At 43.8% G+C, this 26043-nt stretch overlaps 1 protein-coding gene and 1 long non-coding RNA gene across 2 annotated transcripts in view; one reads left to right on the forward strand and one right to left on the reverse strand.

The window, feature by feature from the left end:
* Positions 1-300: 300 nt before the first annotated feature.
* On the reverse strand, positions 301-15934 carry LOC139265472 (large ribosomal subunit protein mL44-like). The gene is made up of 4 exons (XM_070882491.1): positions 15720-15934; positions 13147-13615; positions 2889-3067; positions 301-587 (listed from the first exon to the last, which is right to left on the reverse strand). Exons 1-4 carry the CDS (start codon positions 15890-15892, stop codon positions 419-421), a joined length of 990 nt encoding a protein of 329 aa, XP_070738592.1. The 5' UTR covers positions 15893-15934; the 3' UTR covers positions 301-418.
* Positions 15935-16243: 309 nt separating this feature from the next.
* The window catches only part of LOC139266055 (uncharacterized), a 115432-nt gene continuing 105632 nt past the window's right edge, over positions 16244-26043 (forward strand). The window contains exons 1-2 of the long non-coding RNA XR_011593676.1: positions 16244-16295; positions 18353-18433. This is a non-coding gene — a long non-coding RNA (uncharacterized lncRNA). The remainder of the gene's footprint in view (positions 16296-18352; positions 18434-26043) is intronic.

Genomic DNA, 26043 nt, shown 5'->3' on the forward strand with positions numbered 1-26043 from the left:
GGTGACTATCTTACATTGATGGCCTCTAGTGTTTCTCTTCCCCACAAGTGGAAACACTTTTTCTGTGTTTACTCCAACAAAACTGTTCATAACTTTAAAGACCTGTATTAGGTCACCCCTCAGCCTAGCTGGTTCATCCTTTCATGATAGGTATAACCTCGCAGTTATGGGATCACCTTGTAAATCTTTTTTGCACCCTCTGCAGTGCCTCTATATCCTTTTTTATAAAATGGTGGCCAGAACTGTACACAGTAGAAGGATACACCTTCCCTCAAATACTTTTGCAATAAATATTGAAAATTGATTTTCAATGTCTTTATTATAGCTACAGAATGATGAACATGTGCACAATGGTTAAAGTCCCATAAACAGAAATAATATTTGGATGATGCGAGTCACATAGATTGAGTCCAGCACATTAACCGCTCAGAGCCTTGTTTGCCACAGGTTCCTTTGTGGGGCTGGAGTAATTCCAAGGTCGCCTGTTTTCTGTATGGCCATAAATCTTACGCAGTGCCACTCGTGCTGCCTCTTCTTCAGCTGACAGCACTGTTTCACCAGGTCCTTCTGCGATAAGCTGCTTATCACTGCAACAAGACATTGGACATCGGTTAGTACTAGCACTTCCAGGCCAGGACTTTGTCATTTCCAGTATAAATGCATGATAGATGCCATTGCTGATTTAAAACCAACTATAATTTGACAAATTGATGAGTTACTTGTTATATAAAACTTGAACAGTACAGGGTTCAGCAAGTAACAATTTCACAAACCATTCAACTTCATCTAGCCCAGTCAATCGGAAAAAATTTAGTTGCTTAGGCAAGCTGAACTAAACCTTAAATTGAAAATCCATGCCTGGAAAGTTGAAAGTGTCCAAAGGGCATCTTAGTTTTGGATCAGACTTTTATTTTTGAAATAAATTACAAATCTAGAAATATTTAATACATACATTTTTGAATCACCTTGGAGAACAGATTTTTCCGCTTAAACAGTAATGTATTTTTTTAAGGCGTTGCTCACCTTCCCCCACTCTATTGTAAATGAACACAGCAGCTGCAGCTCACTCTATCCAATATCTTCCATCTACTTTCCTCACTCTCCATTAGTTAGCTCTTTTATCTCTATGTTGTGGTTGTCACAGGCCAATTATCACCAAGAAATCACTGCACGAGTTCAAGGCAGTATCCTCGGCCCAAAAACTGTTAGCTGCTTCATTAGTGATCTTCCCTATTACAAGGTTCGGAGTTAAGCTGCTCACTGACTGACTCTCAGTATTCAGCTCCATTCACAACTTCCCTGATAATGAAGCAATCCGTGCCAAACTACTGCAAGGCCTAGACAGCATGGACTGACAAGTTGCAGGTACAACAACCAGCTCCCCAGATCTTCACGCCACCACCACTGGCACACTTGTAACTACAGTATGTATCATCTGAAGTGCAGCAAGTCACCAAGCTTACATCGACAGCGCCAGCTAGCCCTGAAGGGTCTACTGATAAGAGAATTCAAACAGGCTGTTATTTAGACAGGCTATGAAAATTCACAGACACCAAGTCAGAGATGCTACGTGAGTGGGAGCATGTTGCATTACGTCATCAATCAACTTGACATTTTAGGACCTTTGGGTAGTGAGCCAATTAAAAGGTTAAAAGACTATTAACTGAGCCAATAAGGTCAAAGAAGGCGAGTTCTTTTCTGTAAATTGATCCAGGTATAATTACAGCCATTTTGACCATGTGGTCTCAGAAGGACAAAGACCTGGCTTAAAGCCAAGAGCTTGTTGCTGTCTGCCAAAATAAAGTGACATTAAAACTACAATCGGAGTTCGTATTTCATTGGAAATTAAGAGATCTAACATCTACCATGGAGAAGGACAAGTAACACATCATTTGGGCATATATCACCATTTCTTTATTGTTGCTGGGCCAGAAGCCTAGGACCCCCGATCTACACCAATACAGGAGTATCAACACCAAGAAGGTGGCCCACCAACACCTTATCAGGGAACGAGAAATGGGCCAGGAATATGATCTTGCCAGCAATAACTACATCTTGAGAACCAATAAAAAACACAACAAACCCTTCCCAGAAACGTGATGCTGTATAAAATGTAGACTGCAATGTGTGCCTGGCAATGGCACAAAGTGACGTGTTCTTTTATTGTTAAGTAACTTATGTCTTGGGGAACAAACTAAGAACAGAACTTATTTCTTCCCACTCCATGGTCAGTGAATCAGCATGTCACCAACACAAGGTTTTAAACATTGTTTTAAACATGAGCTTTGGCAGCTGGCCTTCTTTAACTGGATCACTTCTTAAAAATAATGCAACTGTGTGTTCTAAGAGTTTTCACCATGGTTCTTCGCCCTTTCACCACGTGAATCAGCAACACTGAAATTCTCTCCCATCACATCACATCGAATTGGCAAACAAACTACCCCCTAGTTTCAAAGAAACTGTTCACCATAACCACATCCGCATCCAATCAGCAGCCACTAAATCGCCCTTCCACTTAGCGACCCACAAATCCTGCTTCCACCAATCAATAAATCTGAAGTCTCTCCGCCCTTCCCGGCACCCGATCTTTCTAATTAGCAGTTTCCAAGGTTTCTCTCACTGTTCTAAACAGCTGAAATTAGGCTTCCCCATTCTATGCCAGTCAATAGTTTCCAAACTTCTCAATAACTCTTCAGTACACTATACTACAGTCAATGCTTTACAGCCCATTCGCACTACTGGCAGGAAAGAACATATGAACATACGAAACTGAATAAGAAGATTATAATCCCATGCATTTTTACAGCAGTTCCTTTAGGATGTGTTAGCTTTATAAGGTTATAGTTCATAGCTGCTCTGCAATATGTTGCCCAACATTCAGCTTTTACCTGTATAGTCCAACGAAAAACACCGGGAGCACAGTACCGGCTCCAGACTGCCTGGTCATTCTGGACTCAGGAAGAGATACCTTCCTCTTCTTCAGCTCTTCCACCAACAGTCCCATGGGATTAACAAGGGGCCACATTTCAAACAGATCTTTGCCAATAAGTTGAGTAATTAGGAAGTCCTACAAGAGACCAAATAAATTAGAAAGTACATTTTACAGAGTAGATGCACTATTCTAAAGTGAAGGCAGAAACAAACAGTCCAGGAACTGTTAATAGGATTACATACATAGGATTACATAGGATATATGGCACAGAAACAGGCCATTTGGCCAAACAGTCCATAGGTTGAATGATTTGTGAATGTGTAACAATAGGAGGCTAAGAGGAGATGCGATAGAGGTGTTTAAAATCATGAAGTAAATAAAAAGAAATGGTTTCCAGTGGCTGAAGGGTTAATAACCAGAGGGCACAGATTTAAGGTGATTCGCAAAAGAACCCGAGGCGACAGGAGGAGAAAGGGTTTTTATGCAATGAGTGATTAGGATTTGGAACGGACTGCCTGATAGGGTGATGGATACAGATTCAATAGTCCTTCAAAGGGGAGCTGAATAAATACTTGAAGAAAAAAGTGCAGGGATATGGGGAAAGAGCGGAGAGTGGGACTAACTGGATTGCTCTTCAAAAGAGCGGACGCAGACGCGATGGACCGAATGGCCTCCTTCTACGTTATACTATTCTATCATTCTATGATAGTTAATTTGTATCATTCTGGTCGCACTGGACAGGAAAGAGGCAACATGTATTACCATGCTTATGACATTACTGGTCAAAAACAGCATCCACTGTTAGACACGTCACTTCCAGTGTCAGGTCGAATAGTACACAGCAGCGTATTGAGTCACAACAGAAACAGTCCAGTGTTACACAAACATACGCTGACCTGATACAGGTTTGGCAATGTTCGTTTGTTTTACTAGTCCCCTCCACACATTAACTCAGCTGATAGCTGCATGTTATCAAGTTACAAAATGCCTTTGTATAGAATGAAATACTTCCCCGTTTAATGCACTCCCTTTTAAACACATTTGCCAGTGCATGGAAAGCCTTCAATTCGCCAGTGATTATCATTTCAATATTTTGTGGCTTTGGCAGAAAAGAAAAGGAATTATGCGACATAGAGTAATCTACAGAACAGCATAAAGGATTTCATGAAGGTTGTTATGCATTACAAATTAATTTAAAAAACCTTTGGAAAATGATAATCAGAATGGAAAATACAGATCATCTTTTTCCTTTGAATGTAAGATGACTTTTGTGCTTATGTACCACAAAGTATACCAGTACTGAAAACAATACTTTCACCATCAAGCATTTTCAGATTCAATAGTCGAAAGAGAAACTATTGACTAGTGGGACTGGCAGGTGGTAAGGGAGGGTTGCGGAGGTGGACTTTTTGGGTCGAAGCTGGTTCCAAAACACTGCTGAAGCACAATTGGAATCCTCCATGGTAGATCCGCTAATCCAATACCTGATCCAGGCAGATAGGCAGTACTTCAGGGCACTATGTTAGCCCAGCTCAGACCCAAGGGGTCGACCTGTCATGGAACTCTTCCAATTCAGCTCGATATTAAATGAAAGCCAAAGCCCTAATGAATAAGGTGATCGTAGTTAGACAAGCAACAGGAAGCTTAACAGTCCTCTGTGCTAGTAAACTGCAAGGATTTAGCTGGTTGATTGTGCCTACATACATACTACAATGGTAGTGTCAAGTGTGACATAATTTGTAATCTACAGAACAGCAAAGGAGTTATGCATTGCAAATCAATTAAAAAAAACCTTTGCAAAATGATAATCAGAATGGAAAATACTGATCATCTTTTCCTTGGCGAGTAAGTTTGTTTCCACAAGTGTGAAGTTGCTCTGCTTTGCACAGATGTTAAGGAATTGCAATCTAAATCCAGGGCCAAGTCAGGCCCAGACTCGGAATTTACACTTCAACTTCTTAGCATTGGTTTGAAGTAAAAGCACTTAGTGTTGACTGTACAGTTGAGTGTAAATGCAACACGAGACGGCCCAAATTCATTTTACTTATAGACTCTTATAGCTAACTAAGGAGATTTTAGTTCCTTCACTCGGGGCTGAATTTGAAATTCAGGTTTGCCACACAGTCCTCCTAGAATAGAGGCATTTTGTTTTAATTATGCCAATTTTCTCCCCTCCCCCTCCCCCTCCTAGAAACATTGGAAAATGGTTGTTAGGTGCCCTTCAGTGCTTTGACTGTAACTACTACTCATATACTGGGACTTTGAATACAGTGCACATTAATGAGATGAAACGACTCGAGTGAAGTGAGTATGCAGTAGTTCCAACCCTATTCCAGTAGACAGCAGCATAAAACTGTCTACAATTCAGCAATCATAGAACATAAGAAATAGGAACAGGAGTAAGCCATTCCACCCCTCGAGCCTGCTCCGCCATGCAATGAGATCATGGCTGATCTTCTACCTCAACTCCACTTGCCCGCACTATCCCTATATCCCCCGATTCCCCCAATATCCAAAATCTATCGATCTCAGCCTTAAATATACTTAACGACTGAGCTTCCACAGCCCTCTGGTGTTGAGAATTCCAAAGATTCACCACCCTCTGAGTGAAGAAGTTTCTCATCCTCTCAATCCTAAATGGCCAACCCCTTATTCTGAGACTGTGACTTTGGTTCTAGGCTCCCAGCCAGAACGCAGAGAAGCCACAAAGTTGGCTGATATAGGAAGTGCTACTGAGTTTTGTGGTTAAAGCACATTCTTGGGGCAAAATAGAGGGAGTTTTACTCTGCATCTGGCTTGCTGTACCTGCTGCAGAATAAATTTAATGCTACATGGTAGTAGTGGAAAAAACATTTCATTCCCCATTGCTGACATCTCTCACCTCACTAAGCACAAACATTCAAAAAAAGGTGTAAACTAAAGGAATGGAAAGCTCAAAGTTCAACCAGAATAGATCAACTCTTGCCAAACGTCAAACACAAAGGGTTCCATTGTCCTAGCTCTTTGGCTTCATGTATAAATGCAATTTCTCTGTGATACCAGCACTTCTCTTCCAACAATCTTCATTAAAATGTCCCCTCCAATCACTCGATATATCAATGGCTATTTGTTTTTAAGTCCTTCTGCCCTCTTCACTATTTGTTCAGCCTGACTCTACAAGATCCACGCTATAGAATTTCCGACATAAACCCCCTTCCATACTATCTTCTTTAAGGACCAACTTAAAACTCACCACTTTGACCATGTTTTTGGTTACCACTCCTAATATCTCCTTTTTTTGTCTCATACAATCATACAGCACAGAAGGAGTCCATTTGGCCCATTCTATCTATCTCAGCCTTGAATATATATATATTTTTTTAATTTTTCGTTGCCAATCTTTCCAATTCTTTGTCAAATCACAAACGCCAGAGGTCACCTTGCACACATCAAGGATCACTCTGCGCCAATGCTCTTCGCCAAAAGGACGAGAGCCACTGCACCATTCCTGGAAGTACTGCAATACCAGGTTCGTGCCATGGAGGTGGATGGGTCAATCCACCCCACCCACCTCCTATTTCCATCTCAGCCTTGAACATACTCAATGATTCAGCATCCACAGCCCTATGGGTAGAGCATTCCAAAGATACACAACCCTCTGAGTGAGTAAAATTCCTCCTCATCTCAGTCTTAAATGGCTGACCCCTTATCCGGAGACTGTTCCCCCTAGATCTAGACTCATTGAAACATACAAGATTCTGAGGGAGATTGACAGGGTAGATGCGGAGTGGTTGAAAGAGCTTTGCAATCTGTTAATAAAGGATGATATCAGGGCAGTTGTGAGAGACGATATTGGCTCTAATGAACAAAATGTTGAATCATTGTGGGTGGAGATTAGAGATAGTAAGGGGAAAAAGTCACTGGTGGGCGTAGTTTATAGGCCCCCAAATAATAACTTCACGGTGGGGCGGACAATAATCAAGGGAATAATGGAGGCATGTGAAAAAGGAACGGCAGTAATCATGGGGGATTTTAACCTACATATCGATTGGTCAAATCAAATCGCACGGGGTAGCCTGGAGGAGGAATTCATAGAATGCATACGGGATTGTTTCTTAGAACAGTATGTTACAGAACCTACAAGGGAGCAAGCTATCTTAAATCTGGTCCTGTGTAATGAGACAGGAATAATAAACGATCTCCTCGTAAAAGATCCTCTCGGAATGAGTGATCACAGTATGGTTGAATTTGTAATACAGATTGAGGGCGAGGAAGTAGTGTCTCAAACGAGCATACTATGCTTAAACAAAGGGGACTACAGTGGGATGAGGGCAGAGTTGGCTAAAGTAGACTGGAAACACAGACTAAACGGTGGCACAATTGAGGAACAGTGGAGGACTTTTAAGGAGCTCTTTCATAGTGCTCAACAAAAATATATTCCAATGAAAAAGAAGGGCGGTAAGAGAACGGATAACCAGCCGTGGATAATCAAGGAAATAAAGGAGAGTATCAAATTAAAAACCAATGCTTATAAGGTGGCCAAGGTTAGTGGGAAAATAGAAGATTGGGAAAATTTTAAACGACAGCAAAGAATGACTAAGAAAGCAATAAAGAAAGGAAAGATAGATTATGAAGGTAAACTTGCGCAAAACATAAAAACGGATAGTAAAAGCTTTTACAGATATATAAAACGGAAAAGAGTGACTAAAGTAAATGTAGGTCCCTTAGAAGATGAGAAGGGGGATTTAATAATGGGAAATGTGGAAATGGCTGAGACCTTAAACAATTATTTTGCTTCGGTCTTCACAATGGAAGACACAAAAACCATGCCAAAAATTGCTGGTCACAGGAATGTGGGAAGGGAGGACCTTGAGACAATCACTATCACTAGGGGGGTAGTGCTGGACAGGCTAATGGGACTCAAGGTAGACAAGTCCCCTGGTCCTGATGAAATGCATCCCAGGGTATTAAAAGAGATGGCGGAAGTTATAGCAGATGCATTCGTTATAATCTACCAAAATTCTCTGGACTCTGGGGAGGAACCAGTGGATTGGAAAGTAGCTAATGTAATGCCTCTGTTTAAAAAAGGGGGCAGACAAAAGGCAGGTAACTATAGGCTGGTTAGTTTAACATCTGTAGTGGGGAAAATGCTTGAAACTATCATTAAGGAAGAAATAGCGGGACATCTAGATAGGAATAGTGCAATCAAGCAGACGCAGCATGGATTCGTGAAGGGGAAATCATGTTTAACTAATTTACTGGAATTCTTTGAGGATATAACGAGCATGGTGGATAGAGGTGTACCGATGGATGTAGTGTATTTAGATTTTCAAAAGGCATTCGATAAAGTGCCACTCAAAAGGTTACTGCAGAAGATAAAGGTACGCGGAGTCAGAGGAAATGTATTAGCATGGATAGAGAATTGGCTGGCTAACAGAAAGCAGTGAGTCGGGATAAATGGGTCCTTTTCGGGTTGGAAATCGGTGGTTAGTGGTGTGCCACAGGGATCGGTGCTGGGACCACAACTGTTTACATAGATGACCTGGAAGAAGGGACAGAGTGTAGTGTAACAAAATTTGCAGATGACACAAAGATTAGTGGGAAAGCAGGTTGTGTAGACGACACAGACAGGCTGCAAAGAGATTTAGATAGGTTAAGCGAATGGGCTAAGGTTTGGCAGATGGAATACAATGTCGGAAAGTGTGAGGTCATCCACCTTGGAAAAAAAACAGTTAAAGGGAATATTATTTGAATGGGGAGAAATTACAACATGCTGCGGTGCAGAGGGACCTGGGGGTCCTTGTGCATGAAACTCTTTTGGAGTAAACAACAAAAACATTAAACCGTGCCCCCCGATCTGGGGGAACACCAACATTTACAAGGCCCTTTTTTTATTTTTTTATTTATTATATTTTTTGGGGGTTTTTTTGGGCACTCAAATAATATTATTTTTCCTAAGTGCCCCCTATAAAAGGGGAGGGGGACACTAAAAGCACCGGCAATTAAAACAAATTAACTTAAAAACATAAAATCAAATTAAAATTTGGTTGCCGGGCGTGATGATGCACTCCAGTTCCTTGTGCATGAAACTCTTTTAGAGTCTACCTACAAAACATAAAACATTAAACCGTGCCACCCGACATGGGTGACACACCAGACATTTATAAGGCCCTTTTTTTCCTTTTTTTTTTGTGTTTTTCTTTTTTTGGGGGGGTTTTTTTGGGCGCTAAAATCAAATTTTTTCCAGTGCCCCCTATAAAAGGGAAGGGGGACACTAAAAGCACCGGCAATTAAAACAAATTAAACTTTAAAACGTAAAATCAAATTAAAATTTGGTTGCCGGGCGTGATGATGCACTCCAGTCCCTCCGGTGCCCACCTCTCGCGGAAGGCCGCGAGCGTACCGGTGGACACCGCGTGCTCCATCTCCAAGGACACCCTGGACCGGATGTAAGAGCGGAAGAGAGGCAGGCAGTCAGGTCGAACGACCCCCTCGATCGCCCGCTGCCTGGACCGGCTGATGGCACCCTTGGCCGTGCCCAGGAGCAGTCCTACGAGGAGGCCTTCGGACTCCTTGTGCATGGAACTCTTTTTGGAGTTTATCTGCAAAAACAAAAAACATTAAACCGTGCCACCCTACCTGGGTGACACACCAGACATTTACAAGGCCCTTTTTTTTCCTTTTTTTGTTTTTTTTTGTGTTTTTCTTTTTTTTTGGGCACTAAAATCACAATTTTTCCCCAGTGCCCCCTATAAAAGGGAAGGGGGACACTAAAAGCACCGGCAATTAAAACAAATTAAACTTTAAAACGTAAAATCAAATTAAAATTTGGTTGCCGGGCGTGATGATGCACTTCAGTCCCTCCGGTGCCCACCTCTCGCGGAAGGCCGCGAGCGTACCGGTGGACACCGCGTGCTCCATCTCCAAGGACACCCTGGACCGGATGTAAGAGCGGAAGAGAGGCAGGCAGTCAGGTTGAACGACCCCCTCGACCGCCCGCTGCCTGGACCGGCTGATGGCACCCTTGGCCGTGCCCAGGAGCAGTCCTACGAGGAGGCCTTCGGACTCCTTGTGCATGAATCCCAAAAAGTTAGTTTGCAGGTAATCAGGAAGGCGAATGGAATGTTGGCCTTCATTGCGAGAGGTATGGAGTACAAAAGCAGGGAGGTCCTGCTGCAACTGTACAGGGTATTGGTGAGGCCGCACCTGGAGTACTGTGTGCAGTTTTGGTCACCTTACTTAAGGAAGGATATACTAGCTTTGGAGGGGGTACAGAGACGATTCACTAGGTTGATTCCGGAGATGAGGGGGTTACCTTATGATGATAGATTGAGTAGACTGGGTCTTTACTCGTTGGAGTTCAGAAGGATGAGGCGTGATCTTATAGAAACATTTAAAATAATGAAAGGGATAGACAAGATAGAGGCAGAGAGGTTGTTTCCACTGGTCGGGGAGACTAGAACTAGGGGGCACAGCCTCAAAATACGGGGGAGCCAATTTAAAACCGAGTTGAGAAGGAATTTCTTCTCCCAGAGGGTTGTGAATCTGTGGAATTCTCTGCCCAAGGAAGCAGTTGAGGCTAGCTCATTGAATGTATTCAAATCACAGATAGATAGATTTTTAACCAATAAGGAAATTAAGGGTTACGGGGAGCGGGCAGGTAAGTGGAGCTGAGTCCACGGCCAGATCAGCCATGATCTTGTTGAATGGTGGAACAGGCTCGAGGGGCTAGATGGCCCAATCCTGTTCCTAATTCTTATGTTCTTATGTTAGTCCAAATCCCCTGTTCTTTGCACATAGCCCTGCAATTTTTTTCCTTTTCAAATATATATCTAATTTCCTTTTGAAAGTTACTATTGAATCTGCTTCCACCACCCCTTTCAGGCCGTGCATTCCAAATGACAACTTACAGCTGAAAAAAATGTTTTCTCATCTCCCTTCTGGTTCCTTCGCCAGGGCCTGATGGACTGCATCCCAGAGTACTTAAGGAGGTGGCCTTGGAAATAGCAGATGCATTGACAGTCATTTTCCAACATTCCATTGACTCTGGATCAGTTCCTATCGAGTGGAGGGTAGCCAATGTAACCCCACTTTTTAAAAAAGGAGGGAGAGAGAAAGCAGGGAATTATAGACCGGTCAGCCTGACCTCAGTAGTGGGTAAAATGATGGAATCAATTATTAAGGATGTCATAGCAGTGCATTTGGAAAATGGTGACATGATAGGTCCAAGTCAGCATGGATTTGTGAAAGGGAGATCATGCTTGACAAATCTTCTGGAATTTTTTGAGGATGTTTCCAATAAAGTGGACAAAGGAGTACCAGTTGATGTGGTATATTTGGACTTTCAGAAGGCTTTCGACAAGATCCCACACAGGAGATTAATGTGCAAAGTTAAAGCACATGGGATTGGGGGTAGTGTGCTGACGTGGATTGAGAACTGGTTGTCAGACAGGAAGCAAAGAGTAGGAGTAAATGGATACTTTTCGGAATGGCAGGCAGTGACTAGTGGGGTACCGCAGGGTTCTGTGCTGGGGCCCCAGCTGTTTACATTGTACATTAATGATTTAGACGAGGGGATTAAATGTAGTATCTCCAAATTTGCGGATGACACTAAGTTGGGTGGCAGTGTGAGCTGCGAGGAGGATGCTATGAGGCTACAGAGTGACTTGGATAGGTTAGGTGAGTGGGCAAATGCGTGGCAGATGAAGTATAATGTGGATAAATGTGAGGTTATCCACTTTGGTGGTAAAAACAGAGAGACAGACTATTATCTGAATGGTGACAGATTAGGAAAAGGGAAGGTGCAACGAGACCTGGGTGTCATGGTACATCAGTCATTGAAGGTTGGCATGCAGGTACAGCAGGCGGTTAAGAAAGCAAATGGCATGTTGGCCTTCATAGCGAGGGGATTTGAGTACAGGGGCAGGGAGGTGTTGCTACAGTTGTACAGGGCCTTGGTGAGGCCACACCTGGAGTATTGTGTACAGTTTTGGTCTCCTAACTTGAGGAAGGACATTCTTGCTATTGAGGGAGTGCAGCGAAGATTCACCAGACTGATTCCCGGGATGGTGGGACTGACCTATCAAGAAAGACTGGATCAACTGGGCTTGTATTCACTGGAGTTCAGAAGAGTGAGAGGGGACCTCATAGAAACGTTTAAAATTCTGACGGGTTTGGACAGGTTGGATGCAGGAAGAATGTTCCCAATGTTGGGGAAGTCCAGAACCAGGGGTCACAGTCTAAGGATAAGGGGTAAGCCATTTAGGACCGAGATAAGGAGAAACTTCTTCACCCAGAGAGTGGTGAACCTGTGGAATTCTCTACCACAGGAAGTAGTTAAGGCCAATTCACTAAATATATTCAAAAGGGAGTTAGATGAAGTCCTTACTACTCGGGGGATCAAGGGGTATGGCGTGAAAGCAGGAAGTGGGTACTGAAGTTTCATGTTCAGCCATGAACTCATTGAATGGCGGTGCAGGCTAGAAGGGCTGAATGGCCTGCTTCTGCACCTATTTTTTATGTTTCTATGTTTCTAATTACCTTAAATCAGTGCCCCCTCTAGTTATCACCCCTCCTGCCAGTCACGTCATCCATTTTTGTTTGATTATGCTTCTGTGAAGCACCTTGGGACATTTTTCTACGTTTGTGGTGCTATAGAAGCTGTTGTTGTTGGAGAGATTGAGTAGATTGGGCCTATACTCTCTGGAGTTTAGAAGAATGAGAGGAGATCTCACTGAAACATATAAGATTCTGAGGGGGCTCGACAGGGCAGATGCAGAGAGGTTGTTTCCCCCTGGCTGGAGAGACTTGAACTGGGGGGGGGGGGCATAGTCTCAGTTAAGGGGTCGGCCATTTAAGACTGAGATGAGGAGGAATTTCCTCACTCAGAGGGTTGTGAAATGTTGGAATTCTCTACCCATAGGGCTGTGGATGCTGAATCGTTAAATATATTCAAGGCTAAGATAGATAGATTTTTGGACTCTATGGGAATCAAGGGATATAGAGATGATGCAGGAAAATACAGTTGAGGTCGAAGGCCAGCCATGATCTTATTGAATAGCAGAGCTGGCTCAAGGGGCCATATGGACTACTCCTGCTCCTAATTCTTATGTTACTCACAGAACCTGTAAATCTGCTCGAAACTCAGGCAATTGTTACTGTACCCAATGTAGTCTTTTGTTACTATTTACATGTGCAATCTACCCTACCCCTCTATAACTGCCCCAGTATCTTACCTGGATAAATACGCTGGCTCGTTCAGGACCACTGCTCTCAAGCAAAGCTCCAACAAGAGCAAAGAACGTCTTTTGTAAAACCTCCTGTGGCACTGGGAACTTTGCACTTAGCACCAAGTCTTCCACAGCCAAGTTCCTGGCAACATGGCACACAATCTGTGAGCCTGTGATGTGACTAATAAGTGCCTTAACACCGTCGACAGGCAGGTTTGGATAGGCACGGCTGAAACAGTCTTGGAGGTAAGCATCCGTAAACAATGAGCCTTTCTCAAATAATGCCTGATTGTCTTTGAGATTTAAAGTGGTATTCTCTTTGTTCAGTTCAAGTTCCCGCCTGCGTGCTTCCTCAGATGTAATGTAACAGGGATTAATGAATGCTATTTTGAGAAGATCCAGGTTGAAGGTCTCATGAAGACGTTGACCAAAGGCCTCGACTTCAGCATGATAGTCCCAGTTTGGCTGATGCGATCTTACAATACAACAAACATTTTAAATTCAGTTCAGAACATGGATCATTGTTCCCCATTAAAGATTAACTATATTTGATAATACTTTTATTAAAATCATATTTATTTCAAATGCTGTACTACTACAACATATCTTGAACCCAGTCTCAAGACTTTTGGCAATACCACTCTGTACTGTTCGCTAGATAAATGAGATCATAGAATCATAGAATGGTTACAGCACAGAAGGCCATTCGACCCATCGAGCCCATGCCGATGACCCAGCTGTCTCATCTGCCAATTTTCCTTCCTTCTCTATGGGAAATCACTAGCCTCTATTTGATGCTTACACTCCCTCAAACAAACCAAGATCAAGATCTTGTCATGAGAATCACATCCTACCACTCCACGGCACAATACATCAATTGGCTGCATTAGTGGGCCACCAGTGCTCAGAAATAACTAGGAGACTACCAAGTCTCTGAGACGCATCTGATATTCTCTTACTCAGTGATCATGACAGCTTAATAGGACAATCACAGAACTATTATGAGTATAGAATATAATACAGCAGATTAACATTCTTAGCCAACAGAAGTATTGTACAAATTTGTATGATATATTTGTATAATATAGATTAGGATCTTGATTACAGAATATACCATATATAATCCCAAACTATTGCAGCATATTATATTGCGACTGTAATCTACTGTATTCCATAGCCAAAGCATCTCTAGAAATGGCTTCTAATCCCACACCATCACTTTGGGAGTTCCCTAAGAATCCAGGCTTGGCCCCCTCATCTTCATACTATCCCTTGGCAACATCATTCACAGACATGGGGTCAGCTTTCATACGTACCCTGGCAGCAGCCAGCTCTAGCTCTCCAACACCTTCACTGCCTCTGCACTGTCCCACTGCTTGTCTGACATCCAGCTAAAAATTGACAAGGCCGCAAACATCATCCTCAGCCCCTGCCATAAGCTTTACCCTTGTCAATGACACAGTCCTCCTGAGACATCTGTCTCAGGTTGAACCAAAGTGCTTGCAATCTCTGTGCCCAATTCAAGACCAAGCTGCGCTTCTGCCCATTACCTTCCCCTCTGTAACGTCACCCACCTCTGGCCATCCTCAGTAACCATCATTCACACTTTGGTTACCTCCAGACCCAACTATTCCAATGCTCTCCTGACCAGCATCCCATCCACCCTAAACCTCAGCTCATCCAAACTCTGGTGCCCGTAGCCTTCTGCACTAAGTCCTGCTCATCCATCACCCCTGTCCTCGCTGATCCACACTGGTTGCTGGCCATCCATCTTCTCCAATTTAAAATCACCGCTCCCTATCGCCGTAACCTCCCCCAGTGCTACAACGCACTGAAGTCTCCATTCCTCCGACTCCAGCCTCTTCGACATCCCTCACAACTGGCAGATGTTCTTTCAGCTGCCTAGACCCCATGGTCTGGAATTCCCTCACTACCCCTGACTTTGCACCTTTAATGCCTTCTTCAAACCTGCCTCTCTAACCAAACATATAATCACCCCTTCTAAAATCTCCTTCTTTGGCTTGACCACTTGTTTTCTTGTACCTCTGTGAAGCACCGTAGGATAGTTAAGAAAGAAAGAAAGTGCTTTACGGCCAATGAAGTACTTTTGAAGTGTAGTCATTGCTGTAATGTTGGCAGCTAATTTGCACACAGCAAGCTCCCACAGACAAAAATGTGATAATGATCAGATAATTTGTCTTTGTGATATTGATTGGGGGATATTGATTGGCCACGACACTGGGGATAACTCCCCTGCTCTTCTCTGAAATAGTGTCATCGGATATTTTCTGTCCACCTTAAGAGCGCAGACGGAGCCTCAGTCTCATCCGAAAGACGGCACCTCCGACAGTGCGGCGCTCCCTCAGCACTGCACTGGAGTGTCAGCCTAGATTTATGTGCTCAAGTCTCTGGAGTGGGACTTGAACCCACAACCTTCTGGCTCAGGGGTGAGAAAGCTCCACACTGAGCCACTGGCTGATACAACTACATTAAGGGATCTATATAAATAGTATAATACAGGTTCATTCACTCAGAGCATCTCAGAGCCGGGGCCTGGTGCGCGCACACTCAATACACACCGGGGTTTGGGCGGGGGAGGTCCTTCTAGTTTCTTCTTTCTTTCCATTAATAACATGTAGGACTTCATCCATCTTTTCTTCTCCCGAGTTTGAGTGAATAGGATGGTCTGGCTGAGAGGAAGCCTTTGCCTGAAGGGATTGAGAACACTTCGGAACAGCACCAGCGAAGCCATGATATCGCCCAGCTCCAGCACCGAGACCGCGCTTGCGCACTGTGAATCCTCGGCACCCACCCCCTCCCCTCCCCTCAGACCGCGCTTGCGCATTGCGAATCCACGGGCAACCATCAGACTGCGCTTGCGCACTGTGAATCCTCGGCACCCACCACCACCACCCCACCACCCCCCCTCCCCTCAGACCGCGCTTGCGCATTGCGAATCCACGGGCAACCATCAGACTGCGCTTGCGCATTGCGAATCCACGGGCAACCATCAGGCTGCGCTTGCGCATTGTGAATCCACGGCGACCCACAAAGCGCCTGCGCATTGTGAATCCACGGCGACCCACAAAGCGCCTGCGCAGTCTGGAGGACTGGCCACCTTGTTTGCAAATGCTGAGATCAGTAATGGCTCGGAGGTAAAAAAAAAAAATAGGTTGAAGTATTATCATGAGGTAAAGCAGGTAGAAATATGCACTTAAGAATATAAAATTGAAGTACTTTTTTTTTTATTTCAAAAAAAAATGGAAGTACTTGCACATAAGTAAAATACTGCGGATGCTCTGAGGGACGGATTAAGGGGGCCTCGGGCCCCCTGCTCCCATTCACATCCTGCACTAAATTACATTAATGAGCTAAGTCACAGGGCACTATCCTGAGTATGCACCAGGCCACGGTCAGGTCTACATCTCGGGTTATATTTTCATTGAACTATATCTAACATTAAGGGTAATCATAAACCTAAATATCCATTTAATTAGCAATTCACCAAACTTGAATTTCCACTATTCAGCAACATAGGCTAGCCTAGACCTAGTCTAGCCAGGTACAGGCTACAGTAGCCCTTCCGACTGTCGGCCTACCACTATGGCAAGTGTCCTGTCTAGTGTTCTTTTATTTGCCTCTGCATTACTCCTTGTACCGCAAATATATTCACTAAATATATTCAAAAAGGAGTTAGATGAGGTCCTTACTGCTAGGGGGATCAAGGGGTATGGCGAGAAAGCAGGAATGGGGTACTGAAGTTGAATGTTCAGCCATGAACTCATTGAATGGCGGTGCAGGCTAGAAGGGCCGAATGGCCTACTCCTGCACCTATTTTCTATGTTTCTATGTTTCTAAATAACATATCAAAATGAAACACCAGGTGAATGGCTCAAAATTTCTTACCGGTAGAACATAGCAGTGATAGCACCCTACATAGCACAAGTTCACAATGCACATGGCGTCATGTATGTTTACAAAACACTGGGGATAGGGGCCTGCTCATCATTTTTTTATTTAGTATAAATACACATGTATGTATAAATATTTATCAAAATACATCTAGATAATTTTAAAGCCAAATAAATAACAATTAATTCAATAATAATAATAATAAGAACAAACAAAATAAATCCTAATTTACTCGTCTTGAAAGTCCAGCGCCTGTTCTGGTGCTTAGATAGCGTGCTAGATACAAGGGGCCCAAGTTTCGTATGTCCTCCCAGAACAGTGTGCTCCAGGAGGCCCACCTATTTTTTAAGAATAAAAAAAAAGCGCCTAAAACTGACCTCGCGATTCTCCGAGTCCAGCAGGCCTGTTTCACGGTCACCGCTGCGCAACACAAGCAGCTGGGGGGCGGAGCTACAGATCCCGCGCGCGTGCTCAGTAGCCCCTGGCCCTCCCAGCGCGTCCTGTCTCCGGGCGACCCTATCCCGGGCCGAGTGGCCTGCCTGCCCTTACCTCTTCGGCGGCAGGGCCCGCCCGACCAGCAGCTCTTAGGTGGCGGGGCCCGTCCGACCAGCTCTTCTGCAGGCTGTTGGAGGGCTCCCGGTGCTGCAGTAGCTGAGTAGAAACTTTAAATTTTGTATTTGTTGATTGATTTATTACAATTTTTTTTATTGTTACATTTTTTTTGTGATTTATTTATTTATTTATTTATTTATCATTTATTATTGATGATGGCTCTTTATTGGTAAAAGTGAAGTGTTTAATGCTTTGTAAAATCCCCTAACTTCCCTCCCCCCCCACACCCCCATCTCTCACTACCTATTTTATAAAGTGTAGGCAAGGTTTTTCTGAGCATACAAAAATCGACACTTACTCCGTTCTAAGTTAGTTTGGAATAACATTTCGCAGCCTAAACCTGCACAACAGGCGTAAGTGGCTGGTAACGCCCCCTTTTGGGAAAAAAAACTGTACTAAAACAAAACTCTTCTAATTAACTAGAACTGGAACAAACTAAATGCTGAGAATTGCGATTTCTAAGATACTCCATACTAAACTAGTTGCTCCAAAAAAATAGGAGCAACTTGAGCCGAAACTTGGGGCCAAGAACTGGGACCAGACCTTTAAGCTAGTATCTCTTCTGTATGTATTATGTACATTTTTCACCAATAGGTAAACAAATAGCGTCTGAAGCAGTGATAATAACAATACAAAATAATGACAAAAACTTTATTAGATAATTCTACAAACATTTGTGTTGGATTAGACCGTGTCATTTCAGTACAGCAAGCTAGGCCAGAAGTGTTGGCTGGCACTGCCCTGCCAGTGTCGAAGACACCGATTCAAGGTAAGACTCTTAACACAAGCAGACCGTCAGATTGTTAGTTTATTGTTACTTGCATACAAGGGGAGAGTGCCCTAGACAAAGGCTTAGGGTACCAACTCCGACAATCTACAGAAATGTGGAATATTTATACACCCAAGTAAACAAGTTCAGTCATATGTGATGGTTCCTCTTTTTTTTGTAATAGTGCAGAGTCTAGCAGTTTACAATTACCTCATCAGTGTTATCCAATGGAAACTTGTCTTAGCTACTCTTTGGGCTAACCTTTTCCTTGACTCCCTGTTCACTCTGTCTGGTTTTTGGTTATCACATCCTTATTGTGATTATAGAGAAGACAGATGACCTTAGCTGCTGTGAGGTATTGCAACCTGTGGTTTCAACTGCTGACAGCTTGTTTGCTGAAGTAAGCTCTAATTCCTAGGTTGACCAAATATAATGTCCCAGCAAGCCTTGCAATCTATGGTTGCTCTTTTTCTATCTTTCCACACCAGGCACTGCAGGCGTCCAGAGTCTAGTTACATCAAATTGAGAATAACGTGCGCCTGAGCCCTCATGGCTTCGCCCTGCTTTTGCTATGCCACTTATGTCAGTACTGTTTACCCTTACCCTTAATCCAACCCTGTATTGGCCCATTCTAGGCGACCGCCCAGTGCCCCCCCCCCCCCTCCCCCCAATCTGTTCCTGGATGCTCTAAATCTGAAATAAAAACAGAAAAAGTTGGAAATACTCAGCTGGTCAGGCAGCATCTGTGCAAAATCAAAGCACATGGTATTGGGGGTAATGTACTGACGTGGATAGAGAACTGGTTGGCAGACAGGAAGCAGAGAGTCGGGATAAACGGGTCCTTTTCAGAATGGCAGGCAGTGACTAGTGGAGTGCCGCAGGGCTCAGTGCTGGGACCCCAGCTCTGTACAATATACATCAATGATTTAGATGATGGAATTGAGTGTAATATCTCCAAGTTTGCAGATGACACTAAACTGGGTGGCGGTGTGAGCTGTGAGGAGGACGCTAAGAGGCTGCAGGGTGACTTGGACAGGTTAGGTGAGTGGGCAAATGCATGGCAGATGCAGTATAATGTGAATAAATGTGAGGTTATCCACTTTGGGGGGCAAAAACACGAAGGCAGAATATTATCTGAATGGTGACCGGTTAGGAAAAGGGGAGGTGCAGCGAGACCTGGGTGTCATGGTACATCAGTCATTGAAAGTTGGCATGCAGGTACAGCAGACGGTGAAGAAGGCAAATGGTATGTTGGCCTTCATAGCAAGGTGATTTGAGTATAGGAGCAAGGAAGTCTTACTGCAGTTGTACAGGGCCTTGGTGAGGCCCCACCTGGAATATTGTGTTCAGTTTTTGTCTCCTAATCTGAGGAAGGACGTTCTTGCTATTGAGGTAGTGCAGCGAAGGTTCACCAGACTGATTCCAGGGATGGCTGGACTGACATATGAGGAGAGATGGATCAACTGGGCCTTTATACACTGGAGTTTAGAAGGATGTGGGGGGAACTCATAGAAACGTATAAGATTCTGACGGGACTGGACAGGTTAGATGCGGGAAGAATGTTCCCGATGTTGGGGAAGTCTAGAACCAGGGGACACAGTCTTAGGATAAGGGGCAGGCCATTTAGGACTGAGATGAGGAGAAACTAATTCACTGAGTTGTCAACCTGTGGAATTCCCTACCGCAGAGAGTTGTTGATGCCAGTTCATTTGATATATTCAAGAGGGCGTTAGATATGGTCCTTACAGCTGAAGGGATCAAGGGGTATGGAGAAAAAGCAGGAAAGGGTACTGAAGGAATGATCAGCCATGATTTTATTGAATGGTGGTGCAGGCTCGAAGGGCTGAATGGCCTACTCCTGCACCTATTTTCTATGTTTCCATGAGAGAAAAACAGAGTTAATGGCCCTGAAATTACGGCCTCTCCGGGTGCGTACGATGTGCGCACACATGTGAAGAGGCCTCACAAGTTCAGGGTTTAGATGCGCGAAGCACATGTGCCTGAACCCGGCACATGCAATCTGTTAAAATGTCTTTTGATAGATCGCAATCATCCCCGGGAAAAACACATTCGAGAGCAGATATTAGGCTATTTGTCCAACTCTTGCCCGGCGAATGTACTTCAAAATCTTACGCCTGGTAAGGCCTGCTTTTACCAGCGGAAGAGTTTTAATAGATAGAAAAAATAAATGTTATTAATTTTATATTAAAAACCCTGTCTATGAAGGTAAGTTTATTTTTAACACTATTAAAACATTTTTTTAATTCAAAAAAATTAAATTTTTCTCTAAAACATTTAATTTAAAGCAATTTCCATTAATTTTTTTAAAAGTGATGTTTTTTAAATTTATGTTTGTGTTTTATTTGATTTTAGGAGTATTCTACATAAGAACATAAGAAATAGGAGTAGGCCATTTGGCCCATCGAGCTTGCTCCACCATTCAATATGATCATGGCTGATCTGATCTTGGCCTCAACTCCACTTTCCTGCCCACTCCCCATAACCCTTGACTCCTTTATCATTCAAAATCTGTCTATCTCCACCTTAAATATATTCAATGACCCAGCCTCCACAGCTCTCTGGGGATAGAGAATGCCACAGATTCACAACCCTCTGAGAGAAATAATTCCTTCTCATCTCCATTTTAAATGGGCGACCCCTTATTCTGAAACTATGCCCCCTAGTTCTAGATTCCCCCACAAGGGGAAACATCCTCTCTGCATCTACCCTGTCCAGCCCCCTCATAATCTTACAAGTTTCAATAAGATCACCTCTCATTCTTCTAAACACCAATGCGTATAGGCTCAACCTTTCTTCATAAGACAACCCCTTCATCTCAGGAATCAACCCCGTGAACATTCTCTGAACTGCCTCCAAAGCAAGTATATCCCTCCTTAAAGAAGGAGACCAAAACTGTATGCAGTACTCCAGGTGTGGTCTCACCAATGCCCTGTACAGTTATGTGTGTCTACTGTATATGGTCCACATTTCTGAGCCATACAGGAGGGCGGGTATCACTACAGCCCTGTAGACCATAAGCTTGGTGCCAGATTTGAGGGCCTGATCTTCGAACACTCTCTTCCTCAGGCGGCTGAAGGCTGCACTGGCGCACTGGAGGCGGTGTTGAACCTCGATGACTGCCCTTACTGATAATAGACTCCTGAGGTATGGAAAGTGGTCCATGTTGACCAAGGCCGCGCCGTGGATCAAGATCCTGCAAATCCCCTGGGAGGACAGACGCACCAACTTTAGTGTCCTCGATCAGGTCAATATCCCCAGCATCGAAGCACTGACCACACTCGACCAGCTCCGTTGGGCGGGCCACATTGTTCGCATGCCTGACACAAGACTCCCAAAGCAAGCGCTCTACTCGGAACTCCCACACGACAAGCGAGCCCCAGGTGGGCAGAGGAAACGTTTCAAGGACACCCTCAAAGCCTCCTTGATAAAATGCAACATCCCATCGACACCTGGGAGTCCCTGGCCAAAGACCGCCCTAAGTGGAGGAAGAGCATCCGGGAGGGCGCTGAGCACCTTGCGTCTCATCGCCGAGAGCAAGCAGAAAGCAAGCGCAGGCAGCGGAAGGAGCGTGCAGCAAATCAAGACTCCCCACCCATTCTTTCCTTCAATGACAATCTGTCCCACCTGTGACAGAGACTATAATTCCCGTATTGGACTGTTCAGTCACCCAAGAACTCACTTTTAGAGTGGAAGCAAGTCTTCCTCGATTTCGAGGGACTGCTTATGATGATGATGATGTACAATTGTAGCAGGACTTCCCTGCTTTTATACTCTATTCCCCTTGCAATAAAGGCCAACATTCCATTTGCCTTCCTGATTACTTGCTGTACCTGCATGCTACCTTTTTGTGTTTCGTGCACAAGGACCCCCAGATCCCTCTGTACCGCAGCATTTTGTAATCTTTCTCCATTGAAATAATAATTTGATTTTTTATTTTCTCTACCAAAGTGGATAACCTCACATTTTCCCACATTATACTCCTTCTGCCAAATATTTACCCACTCATTTAGCCTATCTATATCCATTTGCAGATTATTTGTGTGTTAGTTTGCCAACCTGAAAATGACCCATTTATCCCAATGCTCATAGCTCCCGTTACTATTAATCAGAATAGTACGTTGTGATTGGCGGTCCAGGCCCATGTGATCCCAGGATGCGCAGACACTCCTGGAATACGTGAGCCTCTGCGCAGGGCTGGGGCTGTGCCTCTAGGTCTCAGAGCGCAAGTGTTCATTCCTCTTGGACCACCAAGTGCTTTCGTAAAAACAGTTTTTCGGTCGGGCTCATCCACCCATGACCGCAATCTTTGGCCCAACGTTTCAAGTTAATCAAAGTGCCTCAGAATTTAAGTATTTAATTTGTTTTCTCTTTTCAATCAATACATTTTAAAAATCTAAAACACAAAACAAATTTAGGCTGACACTCCAATGCAGTGCGGAGGGAGCACTGCACTGTTGGAGATGCCATCTTTTGGATGAGACGTTAAACTGAGACCTCGTCTGCTCTCTAAGGTGGACAGAAAATATCCCATGACAGTATTTCTCAGAAGAACAACGGAGTTATCCCCAGTTTTGGATGTAAAAGATCCCGTGGCACAAAACAAAAAAGGGGCGATCACACTGTTGGAAGTGTACTATAGACCCCCAAACAGTCAGAGGGAGATAGAAGAGCAAATATGTAGGCAAATTTCTGCGAAGTGAAAAAACTATAGGCAATAATAGTAGGGGATTTCAACTGCCCTAATATCTGGGATAGAAGTAGTGTGAAAGGTATAGAGAAAAAAAAGACTTGGATTTATATAGCGCCTTTCATGACTACCGGACGTCTCAAAGCGCTTTACAGTCAATGAAGTACTTTTGGAGTGTAGTCACTGTTGTAATGTAGGAAACGCGGCAGCCAATTTGCGCACAAGCAAGCTCCCACAAACAGCAATGTGATAATGATCAGATAATCTGTTTTTGTTAGTTGATTGAGGAATAAATATTGGCCATAACTCCCCTGCTCTTCTTCGAAATAGTGCCGTGGGATCTTTTAAGTCCACTTGAGAGAGAAGACGGGTTCTCAGTTTAACATCACATCCGAAAGACAGATAGAGGGTGCAGAATTCCTAAAATATATTCAGGAGAACTTTTTTAGCCAGTACGTAGCAAGCACAACAAGGGAGGGAGCGGTTATGGACATAGTTTCAGGGAATGAAGCTGAGCAGGTGGAAGGTGTATATCAGTGAGAGAGGATTTTGGTGCTAGTGATCATAATTCAGTTAGATTTAGAGTAGTTATGGAAAAGGACAAAGATAGACCCGGAATAAACGTTAGCAATTGGGGGAAAGCCAATTTTACTAAACTTAGTCAAGATGGACTGGAAACAGCTTCTGGAAGGCAAATCACTGACAGAGCAATGGGAGGCATCCAAGGAAGAGATCCTGAGGGTTCAGAGGAAGTATGTTCCTTTAAAGAAAAAGGGGGGACTAACACATCTAGAGTCCCCTGGATGTCAAGGGAAATACAGGGAAGTATAAAGAAAAAAAGGGAGGCTTATGACAGATACCGAGGACTCAATACTGCAGAAATCCTAGAAGGGTATAGAAAGTGCAGGGGTGAAATTAAAAAGGAAATTAGGAAAGCAAAGAGAGAGCATGAACAATTTTTGGCATGTAAAATCAAGGAAAACGCAAAGATGTTTTATATATACATTAGGAGCCAGAGGATAACTAAAGAAAGAGTAGAGCCTATTAGAGACCTTAAAGGTAATCTTGTGTAGAGGCGGAAGAGGTGGGTATGGTTCTTAATGAATACTTTGCGTCTGTTTTCACAAAGGAGAGGGGTGATGCAGACATTGCAACCAGGGATGAGGAGTGAGAAATATTAGATGAAATAGTGATAGTGGGAGAGGAAGTATTGAGGTTTTAGCAGCTTTGAACGTGGATACATCCCCAGGCCCAGATGAAATGTATCCCAGGCTGTTGAGAATACAACAAGAGGAAATAGAAGAGGCTCTGACCAACATTTTCCAATCCTCTCTGGCCACAGGTGTGGTGCCGGAGGACTGCTAACATTGTACCTGTTGTTATATATGTAAACCTGTATATACTTTGTGTAGCCACCAGACGGCTCATCCCCTGGAATTCCAAGGGATCCCACAATCCCTTGGGAGCACAGGTACTTAAGGAGGCCTCACAGGCTGGAGAGGCACTCTGGAGACCTGCAATAAAAGACTACGGTCGCACTTTACTTTGAGCTCACAGTATCCAGTCAGACTCTTGATTCATACATAACAGTACCTTTGTTTAAAAAGGGATAGACCGAGTAATTATAAGCCAGTCAGCCTAACCTCGTTGGTGGGAAAATTATTGGAGAAAATTCTGAGGGACAGGATAAATCTTCATTTAGAAAGACATGGATTAATCGGGGACAGTCAGCATGGATTTGTCAAGGTAATGTTATGTCTGACTAATTTGATTGAATTTTTTGGGAAGGTAAAAAGGAGGGTCGATGAGGGTAGTGCATTTGAAGTAGCGTATATGGATTTTAGCAAGGCTTTTCATAAGGTCCCACATTGCAGATGAATCACAAAAGTAAAAGCCCATGGGATCCAAGGCAAAGTGGCAAGTTGGATCCAAAATTGGCCCAGAGGCAGGAAGCTAAGGGTAATGGTTGATGGGTGTTTCTGTGACTGGTAGGCTGTTTCCAGTGGAGTTCTGCAGGCTCAAAACTGGGTGCCTTGCTTTTTGTGGTGTACGTCAATGATTTAGACTTGAATGTAGGGGTTATGATTAAGAAATTTTCAAATGATACAAAAATTAGTTATGTGGTTGATAATAAAAAAGAAAGCTGTAGACTGCAGGAAGATATCAATGAACTGGTCAGGTATGCAGAACAGTGGCAAATGGTATTCAATCCGGAGAAGTGTGAAGTAATGCATTTGGGGAGGGCTAACAAGGCAAGGGAATACACATTAAACAGTCGGGCAGAGCAGTGTAGAGGAACAAAGGGACCTCGGAGTACATGTTCACAGATCCCTGAAGGTAGCAGGCCAGGTAGATAAGGTGGTTAAGGTGGCGTACGGAATACTTGCCTTTATTAGTCAAGGCATAGAATACAAGAGCAGGGAGTACTGGGGAGGGTAGAGGAGATTTCTGAGGATGTTGCCTGGACTGGAGAATTTTAGCTATGAGGAAAGATTGGATAGGCTGGATTTGTTTTGGGCAAATGCATGGCAGATGCAGTATTATGTGGATAAATGTGAGGTTATCCACTTTGGGGGCAAAAACACAAAGGCAGAATATTATCTGAATGGCGGCAGATTAGGAAAAGGGGAGCTGCAATGAGACCTGGGTGTCATGGTACATCAATCATTGAAAGTTGGCATTGCAGGTACAGCAGGAGGCAAATGGTATGTTGGCCTTCATAGCTAGGGGTTTTGAGTATAGGAGCAGGGAGGTCTTACTGCAGATGTATAGGGCCTTGGTGAGGCCTCACCTGGAATATTGTGTTCAGTTTTGGTCTCCTAATCTGAGGAAGGACGTTCTTGCTATTGAGGGAGTGCAGCGAAGGTTCACCAGATTCCCGGGATGGCTGGACTGACATATG

This window comes from Pristiophorus japonicus, chromosome 6 (assembly GCF_044704955.1).
Source record: "Pristiophorus japonicus isolate sPriJap1 chromosome 6, sPriJap1.hap1, whole genome shotgun sequence".
In the NCBI taxonomy this organism is placed as follows: domain Eukaryota; kingdom Metazoa; phylum Chordata; class Chondrichthyes; family Pristiophoridae; genus Pristiophorus; species Pristiophorus japonicus.

Excerpts from the sequence above, each read along its gene's own strand:
- LOC139265472 (XM_070882491.1), bottom strand. The coding sequence starts at position 15,892 with ATGGCTTCGCTGGTGCTGTTCCGAAGTGTTCTCAATCCCTTCAGGCAA. Across the intron at positions 13,616-15,719 it reads CCTCCCCCGCCCAAACCCCG|ATCGCATCAGCCAAACTGGG; the intron begins GTGTGTATTGAG and ends TTGTATTGTAAG. Across the intron at positions 588-2,888 it reads TTTTTCGTTGGACTATACAG|TGATAAGCAGCTTATCGCAG; the intron begins GTAAAAGCTGAA and ends GTCTTGTTGCAG.